At 42.8% G+C, this 11,605-nt stretch overlaps 1 protein-coding gene across 1 annotated transcript; it reads right to left on the reverse strand.

Moving 5' to 3' along the window:
* Positions 1–564: 564 nt before the first annotated feature.
* On the reverse strand, positions 565–11,074 carry dap (death-associated protein). Its single transcript, XM_072378020.1, has 4 exons — positions 10,883–11,074; positions 9,969–10,068; positions 4,244–4,286; positions 565–2,330 (listed from the first exon to the last, which is right to left on the reverse strand). The coding sequence occupies exons 1-4, from the start codon at positions 10,935–10,937 to the stop codon at positions 2,211–2,213; spliced, it is 318 nt and encodes a 105-aa protein (XP_072234121.1). The 5' UTR covers positions 10,938–11,074; the 3' UTR covers positions 565–2,210.
* Positions 11,075–11,605: the final 531 nt, after the last annotated feature.

Raw genomic sequence — 11,605 nt, forward strand, 5'->3', positions numbered from 1 at the left:
TAAAAACTGTCTCACTCTCACTTTGTTCTTCCAGAGTGTAATAAGGCATGGCGGGAGATGAGAGAACCGAGGAGATTGTGTCTCCTTTAATGGGGAGTTTCAGCCTGCTGACGGAGGATCGTACCAACTAAGCCTGTGCCGCCTGCTTCATTGGCCTAACATAAGCTGACAGAACACCTGGTTGCAGATGCTTGTGTAAAGATGCATTACATACACTAACACCAAGTGTGCGCTGTGCATGTGTGTAGAAGGGAACAGGAGACAGCTCAGGGATAGATGCTTCAGTTTCATTTCAGAGAACCACCTGAGCCCTAATCCCCAAGTGCAGGGTGCTAATTCACTGTGGGACACTCACAGGCTCGAGGTAAGAAACCTGAGACAATCCATCAAAAAAGACCAGCGGAACATTTTTACTCCCCCCCCCCAAGAGTACTAAATATTTCAACTTGATCATCCAGCTTTCCTATCATCTACTAGGAAATCTTTGACTGTGGTAAATGACAGGTTTTTTTTCTTCTTACCAGATTATTGTTACATCAGTTGAAATAAAGACAAACTGAAGGCTTATTTCAAGATAACGAATACCTTTATTTACTATGACAACCACCTCTAAAACCCATGTCTCTTTCATGACTAAAGACAATTTCATCAAGAAAAAGAACAAAGAACAAAAGTGAAATCCTTAATTACTTAATTACATCAACATAAGAAATGATTCCTTCTTGATAAGATATTACTTTCTCTTTAGTGTTACAACAACTCACTTGAGTGCCAGGCTGATTGAGGATGAACGTCTTTATTTGTGTTGATTTGTAGAATTTCAGATGGGAAATGTGGATTTTGGAGTCCCGTACACAGACTTTTGATATGCAAAGAGCCATATATGCAACGGCACAAATAAACGCGTTCTTCTCGCACACTGATAATTCGTGCTGAGGGCGACATCTTTGTTCAAACACTTTTGTCTGGAATGTTGTGCTACTCACAGTTAATCCTCTCCTCTGATCTTCCGGGTCATTTTTAATGCAAACACAAAGAATCCTGCAGTTACTTCCAAGAAAGTGGTTTTCTTTAGGTCCGTTTGGCTGAACTCCAGCGTAAATCAAAGCAATGAGACACGGCTAAAAATGGAACTGTGAGACAGGCTGAGTTTGCATTAAAACCATTTTAAAGAGTAGTTTTCAAAGCCAAGGTATAATATGGTAAGACTCTTAAATAAAGAAAGGAACAGTAACAACTGAGTGAACTGAATGACCTCAAGAGGTTTTGCGATGGCCCAACAGCTATTTCAACTTCTGATTGATGTTTGAACACTTCACATCAATCCATATGCTAATGAAAGCTATTAGTTCAGCGAAATCACTTATATATAATATTTATTATATTGAAAATCTTTGATTTCTTGTCTGACAAACATGTTTACCAAAAAAAAATAATAAAAAACTTCCTTCTGTTGTTAAAATGGCAGACAGGGTCAAATAAAACACTCTAGGTAACCTCTTGAGTTCATGATTGGTTAAAGCTGTCATTTACAGTAATTTGCTTGTTGAACTTTCCCTGGTTCCTGATGTACCTTTAGCTCAGTGGTAGACTTTGAGAAACAAACTCATTCTCACCTTTCAAAAGCTGCTCTTTTTGGCTCGAGGAGGTAAACAGTGCCAGACTTGTGATTTGCCGATTGGTTCTTTTGGTCTGTGTAAATCCTGGGAACATGGTTGCACCTGGGACTCATCACTGTGAGGCGACTGGTTGGCTTAGTTGGCAGGTTACAATAGGTTGCTGTGATTGGCTGGATGTGGTAAGAGCTCCCCCAACAGAATCAGATCTGTGATCAGTTTCTCTGCTTACATGCAATGCTTGAAGGAGAACCGTTTAAAAAAAAAAAAAAAAGGTTCTCGACCCGTTTCTTTCAATTGAATACTACACAACTGCCGAGGCAATCCCCTGTGCAGGAGAGGCCATGACAGCGCAGAACTAATAGTTCAGCAGCAATGTGACAAGGTATCAACAGTGGGACTTTTACAAAAGGGTTGTACTGACATTTAGAATGTGTTGCTGACACATTTCTTGAAAACGTAAAGCAACAATCAAAAATTACTATCATTTATTAACATAGATCTGTGCCTGGTGGGGAACCATCTTCATCCTATGTGTTTCATGGGGAAGGCCGGTGGTGGAGTTTGCAAAGTCATAGAAGCCTGCTGGCAGGTTCACTTGCGGGGTTGGTGGATGTGCTGGTTGATGTGCTGGGCAGTGGGCAGCTTGGGCACTCCAGGCTGGGGCTTATGGTGTGCAACCTGGGCGGCTGCTGGCGTGAAGTCCTTATCGCCCTGAGCAGAGCACATTCAATCAGTGACATACTCAAAAGATTTTCATCGACACCTTGCTCCCAAGGCAGAAAAATGCTGTAAACATAACAACGCTGAGGAAATCCCTAAAGAGTCTGCAGAGTACAGTACGGAGCTCCCATCCCCTGTGCAACCTACATCTATAATTCCAAGAATAAATAGCCATAAACACAGGTTTCATAATCAGATTAGAGCAGTAATTTGCTCTTTCACAGAACGAAGCAGCTTGAATTCATCAAGTGGATACAGATTTAAATTCATATTCCTTTTTTTGTTGATTTTCAGCCATTTGTCTTTTCCATCTTTAACCCCCCCTCCCAATGCATTTCTTTTCCTGAAATGCTTTAATTGACTATGCCTGCTCCTCACTCCATTCCTCTCTCCTTAACATTGGGTGTCGAGCTGAAATTTCCGCACTAAAAGAAGTGCGCACTCCGGATCTCTGCGTGTGCTGCTGCATGGATTAACTGATTAAAGCTGGGAAATAAAGTGCTTGAAGACGGTATGAAAAGCACACATTGCATTTCTTCACGCCCCGGCTGAGTGGATTAGTGAACATTTCAATTGTTTCATTTAAAATGCTGAATGGCGGTCGTTTTGGTTTTTCCCTAATAGTGTCTCACATGTGTACGACTTGTTGGGAAATTTAAAAAAAAAAAAAAAAAAAAAAACTTAACACGTGGCTCGAAATTTTTGGGTCGTCTACATGGATGAAGTTACACAAGCACCATCTAGTGCTCTACACAAACGCACAGTTTCTCTGAGCCTCTCGTTGAACTCCACTCGCCCACCCCATCCTTGCTTGACCCTAATCCTCTCTGTATGCGTGTGTTGGTTTTGTACTGTGTGTGTGTAGCTGTGTGGTAGTTTTCCAGCGTGTGTGTGTAGGTGAGCACAGAACATTTACTGTGTGTATGTATCTCTTCCTTTCATTTAAGACCAATTCCACAGCTAACTGCAAAAGATGTGGATAGCATTGACCCCTGATTGCCCTCATTCTCTCTGCTGAAGCTCAAAGCTTCTCTTTCGACTATCTCTGTCTTCCTGATGCGGAGCTGTGGGCTGGAATAAAACTAATTTAAAACACTGCACTGAATACAATACCTTTTATCATTTAATCTACCCTGGTCTACGTCTTACTTTTTAAAAGATATTAATAAATAGTTGTCATTTCAGACTCACATGCTGCCACTGAGGAAAATATGTAAAGTATACATCCAGTAAATATTCAATTTTTCTAATTTAAAAAATCCCAGCAAGCCAAAAACTCAATCCACAGGTATAATCCCACACACACGTGTTTCGCTCAGCTCCTAAAAGGGCTTTTGTTAGCCTTTGCACCCTGCTAGCCTCTGGGTTTGACGGCAGTGACACGAGACGAATCGTAAGGCAAGAGGGGGAGCGAAGGACAAATAGGACGCCTGTCACCCTCTGATATCACTACGATCGTCTGCAAACACTCTGCCTGATCTGACACATGCACCCAAAAAGCAAGAAATGAAGACATCCCGGCTGTCAAGGACACCTCACACCCACGGAAACAAACATGAGCACACACAAAAGAAAAGGATTTACATTTAAACAAAAGCAGACCGTGACTTTCCAAAGCTGTTAAAGCCTCTCTCTCACACACACATCAGGGATAAGGCAACACTATCCTGTATTTTACATTAAACCGGCTCATGTGAAGGTTGCAATTTTAAATTCATGCTGAGACCGTGTCAAATTTGCCACTGATAATATATAAAGTTTCTTGAGGTCTGTGGCTTTTTCTCCCCTCGCCCTCTTGTTCTTCATGAGCACTGAGCCTGTTCTGCTTCCTGTAGCGCTCTTGTTCCAAGTTTAAACCACTTCATGATGCCAATTCAAACTCTGGAGGGGTCTGTGCATCTTACCTTTGTAACCACTCCAGAAACAATCACCGGGACCTTTGGAGGGCTAAAAATAAAATGGAGAGAAAGAGAGAATTTTAATTCATGCACAGTAGAATGTGGTTACTGTTACAGGTGACTGACAGGAGTTTACCAACCTGGCTAGAACAAGACAACCCTGTTGGGGCAAAGCCAAAATACAGACATCCCAAGTTGTCAAAACTCCCACAGTCTTATTCTTTCTGGCAGCACACACACAAACACACACCAAACAGACTCGCCAGCAGCTTAAATGGCTCCCATTCATTCTGGCCAAACACGGGTTCTCACAGCCTTTGGATAGAGAGCATGAGAGGAGAGGGGAAAGAAAGCGAGAGAAAACTAAAGCTATCAGAGAAAATGAGGAGGGAAAGGGAAGAATGACGATAAGAGGGACAATATTTAAGATGAAGAACAAAAGAACTGCAGACGAGGAGGAAAGAAGGGACACAGGAGGCAAATGCAGGTCAGGACAGACAGGGGAGAGAGAGGAGTGGACGGGGGAGGGGAGAGGGCAGCCAAATACCTATATAATAACTTAAGAGGGAGGAAAGAAGATGGAGAGGAGAGAGGAAAGCGAGCGCTTGCACACAGAGGAAAAGGGATGGAGGTGGAGGAATTCAGAACCTGAAGTGAGTATTGACCTTGGCATGAAAAACGAGGGCCTTCTAATTTTACGGCATCATCACCCCCGGCAAAAGGGTAGTTAGCCACCTTCAAAAGTCCACTCAAAGACATAAGGAACAGCAGCAAGCATGTCCAACTTACTGCTTACATCATTAACTGCGTAAATATGTTGAGAAGATGGAAAGTTTCTAACAGGCCGTAAGCTACAACCTCAGTGGAGAGAAACTAAGCACTTTAGAATTTCCAGAACATTTGAAGCATCTGCTACTTACTTATAGATATTCTACCATCCACGGACATTTTCTTAATCACTGTCAATTTAGAGTTATGGATTTTCTGCACATCTGTCTTACCCCGATCTCTGCAGTCAAAATGTTGGCGTCACACAGGCTCCTGCTGCTCATCTTAATGAGAATATTTACATTTTACCAATTGGTGAATTCCTGGAAATGTTTTTTTTTTTTGTTGAGTGCTTGTCAAAAAAAAAAAAAAATGCCCCTCTCTATTAGCAATTCAATTAACTAAAGCATAGCATATCACCACCAAAAGGGAATGCTCTGCTGGGCAGGAGTGGGGTTTTTAACGTGTTCAGTGAATGGGAATAAATCGACCAGACCCAGGGAGGAGAGAGAGAAAAAAAGGCTGCAAAATGTTCATTTGTTTCATGGCGGCTGTGTGCAACATGTCAGAAACTGTAGCACTGAAGGAGACTCTGCTCGCATTACACACATGACAGCTGACTGAAATTAAACACAGGAGCAACACAAGATGCTTCATTTGTTGTAACAGCCCTTTCAAGACGGAAGTTAACATTCAGCCGATGTTGCCACACGTTGGATGAAGAGCGCCGTCTCTCTAAACTAAACAAACAGGCCAGAAAGACGAAACAACGAGCCTCTGACACAAAACACCACCAATTTACATATCTATCCGTCCTTATTTTCGACAGAACAAATGTGAGGAGCTGCTTTATTTTCAACTCCGTCTGAAGCAGCGCAGAGGGGTGGAGGTGCTCAGTTGGACGCTAGTTCACATACTGAGACAGCATGGGCAGCTATGTCTCTCATGCTGGGCTGTCACAGCTCCTTTCTACTGAAAGTCTGTCTGCACTGTGTGGTCTGTGGCTGAGTCCTGACAGCTAGAAAATGGACTTAGAAAGGAGAGGACGTGTAACAGAGATGAAAGGGGGGGGATGGGGTGAAAAGTGAGAGCGTGCACCTCGAAACATGTCAGCATCAAACTTTGATCCTTGTTACTGGGACTGGGCATGAGGGGCACACGGAATATGTCAACACGATCAGACAGCAGTGAGAGAGAACCACTTGACTCACTCAGAAGAAAGAGGAGAAGAAAAAAAAAACAGGTTTTAAATGATCTCACCTAACTGGTTACACAGATGATGCATTATTACAGTCAGACTTTTGAAATTGTGCATTAACAGAAACGCACTTCTACGAGCCTTGAAATCCTGATTAAAATAAAAAATAAAAAATGTACAAAAGCATTAGCATTCCGACACTTTTTTCCCATCTATTCTAACTGCAAGGTGAGGTAAAAAGAGATATCAATTGAAGAGAAGGAAAGCTGAGGGGACAAAGATCAGGAGTGTGGCAGGGCTGGTCTGCAGGGGGCAGCAGAGAGCTGTGCAGCATCCAGGAGAGCTGTGGCTTTGTGCCAGCAGGAGGGGTAAGTTAGAAGAAGAGAAAAAAAAAGGAGAAAATTGAATAAAAGAAAAGAGGAAAACACAAAAAAGAAAAACTTAACTAATGAGACAAAGGGTGAAATGAGAATGAGCCCATTTGCTTTGGATTTTTCTCTCCATCGATAGCCTTCAAGCCACTGCGTCTGCTACCCCACCCATCTCTCCCTGCCTCAGCAGAAAAGGAAGTTTGTTGCCGTGGGCGAGGTGGTGGTTGCTATGGTAACAGATGCCTGTTGCCTGTCCTCCTCCCTCCTCTCCCTCCCTCTCTCTCTCTCTCTTTTCTACTTTTTCACCACAAGCTGTCAGCTTGCTGCACATTTCAGCTCAGTTTCTGCAACCAGCGTGCATGTGCAGCAATGTGGCCCAGCATTAACACACCAACCTCGGAACAGAGGTAAGAGTGTGACAGAGCTCCTCTCTGCTCGCCTTCCATGAGGTTTCAACACACTTAACTAACAATCTCATCCATGCGAGGAAATCCCAAACGATATTCACTTCGCTGTTCTCCGACTGAACATTTTCCCCTGAATGCTCCTCCATCTGAAAAACAGATTTGCTTTAAAGTCAGCAGTCAGCATGCCTTTGCTGGGTCTCCTGCTTGAGCTCCACTTTCTTCGGCCCTTTCTTCCATCCCTTACCTGTCTATTTTTATATCTGCACTTTGTCACGACAACCACTGCCCATACCATAATAATCCTCTCCATCTCATCATAATCCCCAGCCTATCCTTCTTTATCTCATCTGCCCTACTTGGGTAGATTGGTTAAGGCGGGTGTTCCCCTGACTACAACACTCTGCTAGCTGCTAATAATGCTGAATTTATCCAGCCGCCGCCTGCTTGACGCCCATCAGCGTGACACACAGAGGGAAAGACGGAGTGTGTGCGTGACTAAGTTTCACTGACTGTACTTACGGATGGAAAGCAGTTACTCGGCCTGTGCTATTGGACACGCTGACAGGTAATTTTCAGTTCAAGATAAAGATTTCACACAGGGAAACTAAACCAGCATTCACACAGCACAGCTGAGAGTCTATCAAGCTGAAAGCAGACTTAAAACGGGCCTCTTCTGTGAATAGGACGCACCATATGTTGGATTTATTTACACAGCCCATGTAATGATTCCTCCTCTTAGGACTGCAAGCTCAAAAGGAAACCATTTGGAAGAAACTAAGAGACATAAAAACAAAGCTAGTTATTGGATGACGTGATGAGTCAGTTTGAATGGAAGGGAAAAAGTGACACATTTCTGCCCGTAAATGCTAAAGCACTTCCAAAATAATGCAAATGATTGGGAGTGGTTTCTAGCATATCTCTGAATGCTTAACCGTCAAGGGTCTAACCTTTGGATTAAATTCATCAGTCTATTTCTAAATTAATGGTTGAATAATAGTCAGGTTTTTTTTATCCAACTTACAGCTGAAATAAATTGGTTGATAAAGGATTCGCCGTTTCCTTTGTACTTTGATATGAATTTTGACAAACCATTTGCAGATTAAACTTCACATCCTAAAAATATCACCTTGGTTTCTACGAACTTGCGATTGGACATTTTTTTCCCCCAACATTTCGAGACATTGAACAACACAGCATTGGAGAGTTAGAGTGTGATCTCATACTGAAAATGTAGCTTTGTTCTAAAGAAATGCAGTAAGACTCTGTGACCTCGCATGATAAAGTAAGGAAGTACTGGAATGGCACTCCCACCCTGATCTATGTCAGCGACTCCTGACCTTAACTCTTTTCTCTCGCAGGCCCTTTCAAAGCAAAAGCCCAGTGCCCAAATTGTTTTTGTACTCTTCTCATCTACTTGACTTCGCGTTCCATTTTGATGCCCCGTCTATTTAGTCCCTCTCATCTCAGCACAAAGGAAAGTGGAGCAAAGGGAAATGATTTGTGTACTCCTGCTCTAAATTACAGGAAAACACTCAAGCGACAAGAAAGGTGGATGAGGAACACGCGATGTTTAATCAGCGAGGCTCGCTCTATGAAGTACAAGCAAGCAAAGAAAAAAAAGAAAAAGTGTCCTGACAGTTGGCAATGTTCTTGAACTCTGCTCACTGCCGTGTAGTGCTTGACACTTCCCATTTATCACCTCTCATTAGCACACACACGTACACAAACTGATATGTTATGTGAACACAGCACCTGTATCAATATGCACATAGCTGACGGGTACTCATGAATATTGAGGAGGCATATGAGGGACCAGAGGCAGACAGACACACAATTACCTCCCCTACACCTCCACCGCAGAATGGAGTGACCACATCACAAACAACTCGCTGCAGCAACAAAAGCCGAACATGCTAATGTAGAAAAACAACAGCAATTGTTGCGAGAAAAGGAGTCAGCTTGATGTAAAACACGCAAAGCAAGGCTGCTTAAAAGGAAACAATAGCGATGGCTGAATGGGCTGTTCAAGTTAATTCTCTAATTATGCAGTAATTATGTTGTTTGCTGAATTAACTTCCAACCGTACGCAAAAAAACTCAACAGCAACACTGCCTATAGTGGAGCATTACAGAAAAGTGAAAGCTGCTAGATTGCTTGGTGGTAATTAGCATGTTGTGCGTTTGATTATCGGCTTACGAATCAGCAGTTTTGCTCTGCACAGTAAGGCTCTCAATCAAACAGTTATGATCACTTATGCAGAACAAAAAAATAAAAATATGTAAATCCAAAAGGTGCATTCACCAACAATGGAACAAGCCAGATCCCAGCTTCATGGTGTGCCACTGGACAGGGGACATGACATGCGAATCCAAAGAAACCGTCGATGTTTGTGCTCTGGGGCGAATATTCAGCTATTCAGATATTTGTTGAATGGGTTTATATTCAATTTGAACTGTGGTATTATTGTGTCTTTTTTCAATCTCAGCTTGTAAGCCTGGCGTGTCTCCTTTTCAAAGCAGTCAAACACCCTCTTATGCACTTTACTGCTGTCGACTTAGCAACATGATCATAGAGTTTGTAACTCATTCAGTCACTTGTTTTTTTAAGTGCCTACCAACACATTAAGGGACCTCTTGAACAAACAGGGTCCTGGCCACATGAAGTCGAGGCCCAACCCCCAGTCACATGTCTCTGCTCCTGATCTGTTCAGCCAGAATCACAGATAACCACACAGCGTCACCCCTGAACGAGCCATTTGGAACTGCAGAGTGTTGTTTTTATGGCTCCGTGTCCAGATGGACACTCTGTGTTGCATGACAGAAACCATAATGGCTATTTGTGACTTCTGAGTGGTGACTTTTTATGCAACCATAAGGAAAAACACAGGGCAGCTGTTATCTTTACCTTATGTGTATTGTGACAGAAGCGGAACTAAACCAAAGGAAGCTGTTGAATCAATGATTTTCGAGGCAGCCCTTGTGCTTTACCTGCTGCTGACGTACTCCTCCTCCTCCTCATCTTTCTGCGGTGGTTCTGGGGCAGCAGCTGGCTGGTGCTTCTGCACTATTCTCATACCTCCTGCTTTTACTGCAACACACAGAGGGACACACACACATACACTGCGATTACCTGATCACGGTAAAACAAATCATTGGATTGAGGAGATCGTAAAATACTACTTACATTACCGAGTTAAAAGAATTTGAAAAACTTCATTTTGTTCAATTTTGATACAGTCACAGTGGGCTGTCAGCCCTCACGACGAAGACTAAGGTTAAAATGACTGTGGAAACTACATTCTGCAGGGCTGCTGGTCTGTGGCTGAACTCGCCCTCTAAGTTCACTGCTGAGGGCCCGTTCATAGAGAGACAAACTTCACACATTAACAGACCCGCCTGGTTAAAGACTGACACACTGAAGCCTGAATGCTGCATTTGCCTCCCACTGATCACAGGTTGGGTGCGAGGGGCAGTCGTTATCTTACTGTGTTATCAGTCCTGCAGCTGCTGTGGCCCAGTGCCATGCCACACGGCTCTTGTCCACGTATACCTTAGCGATGTTATTTTAGCCTATATCATCCACGTCAACGACATCCTGAAACCATTAACTGCAACTAAACAGTTTACACGGGACTTCCAAGGGCTATCAGTCGCTCTAATGTCACGAGTTTAATTGAGGTTGCAACATATCAGGCCAATCAGGAAGTGAGGAAACGTACGAAACAGGAATATGGCACATCGTGACAGACGCAATCTGGATTGCTAAAACAGATTATACAGGCTGAAATCTGCCAGTTTAGGGATTGCAAAAATAATATTAATCATAATGTGAATTTTGGTGTGAGACAGTGCAGAAACAAAGGCCCCCGGGTTTGTATGAATCATTCCAAAGGGAGCTTTACCTGCAGGGAGATGTCCACCTTTGGTTTCGATTTTCTCCTTCGGCGGGGACGACATGTCTGCTGCGAAGAGGAACCGCTCCGTCCGACAATCAAATCTCCGCTTTATTCAGCCTCAAACTGTGGACTACTCTTCAGTCTAAATCGTCAACGTGGCTTTTTCCTGAGCATTGTTTGGAAATGATGCGTGTCTACGTCATGTAAAACCGTAAGAAGCGCAGTGACGTCGGTCGTACGGATCTTTGGGAAACGTAGAAACTAATGAGGGAGTTGTCAAAGCAGACATGTCCACATACAAAAAAGAAACGAAAGAGTTTAGCTTGTATTGAAGTAAACAGCGATTGATTTGTAATGTCATTGCCTCCTTATTTTAAATAGTCTGACTTGCATAAAAAATGTGGCGCTTGTTTTTTCGTCGTTATCAGTTACGCTTATTGTAATATACCAGATCCAGATCCAAAAAAAGAAAAGAAAAATAGGAGATACGGTGTCAAAACACCAATAAAAAGGAAAATTAAAACATAAATGCTTGTTCAAGCAGCATATCCCTACCAGACACAACAGAGAGTCCTTTTAGTCTCGAAATGTGATTGTGTCTACAGGAGCCATCAGCAAAGTGCTGTTCTATATCAGACATTTTATGGCTTTATGAAATAAATGAGCTCATGAACTGATGTCCACCTTAATTACTGAATAAATGCAGTGGGAACGAACAGTGCTGCTTTC

This window comes from Leuresthes tenuis, unplaced genomic scaffold (assembly GCF_036924035.1).
Source record: "Leuresthes tenuis unplaced genomic scaffold, fLeuTen1.0.hap1 SCAF_24, whole genome shotgun sequence".
Classification (NCBI taxonomy): domain Eukaryota; kingdom Metazoa; phylum Chordata; class Actinopteri; order Atheriniformes; family Atherinopsidae; genus Leuresthes; species Leuresthes tenuis.

Excerpts from the sequence above, each read along its gene's own strand:
- dap (XM_072378020.1), bottom strand. The coding sequence starts at position 10,937 with ATGTCGTCCCCGCCGAAGGAGAAAATCGAAACCAAAGGTGGACATCTC. Across the intron at positions 10,069-10,882 it reads AGGTGGACATCTCCCTGCAG|TAAAAGCAGGAGGTATGAGA; the intron begins GTAAAGCTCCCT and ends TGTGTGTTGCAG. Across the intron at positions 4,287-9,968 it reads GAGGAGTACGTCAGCAGCAG|CCCTCCAAAGGTCCCGGTGA; the intron begins GTAAAGCACAAG and ends TTTTATTTTTAG.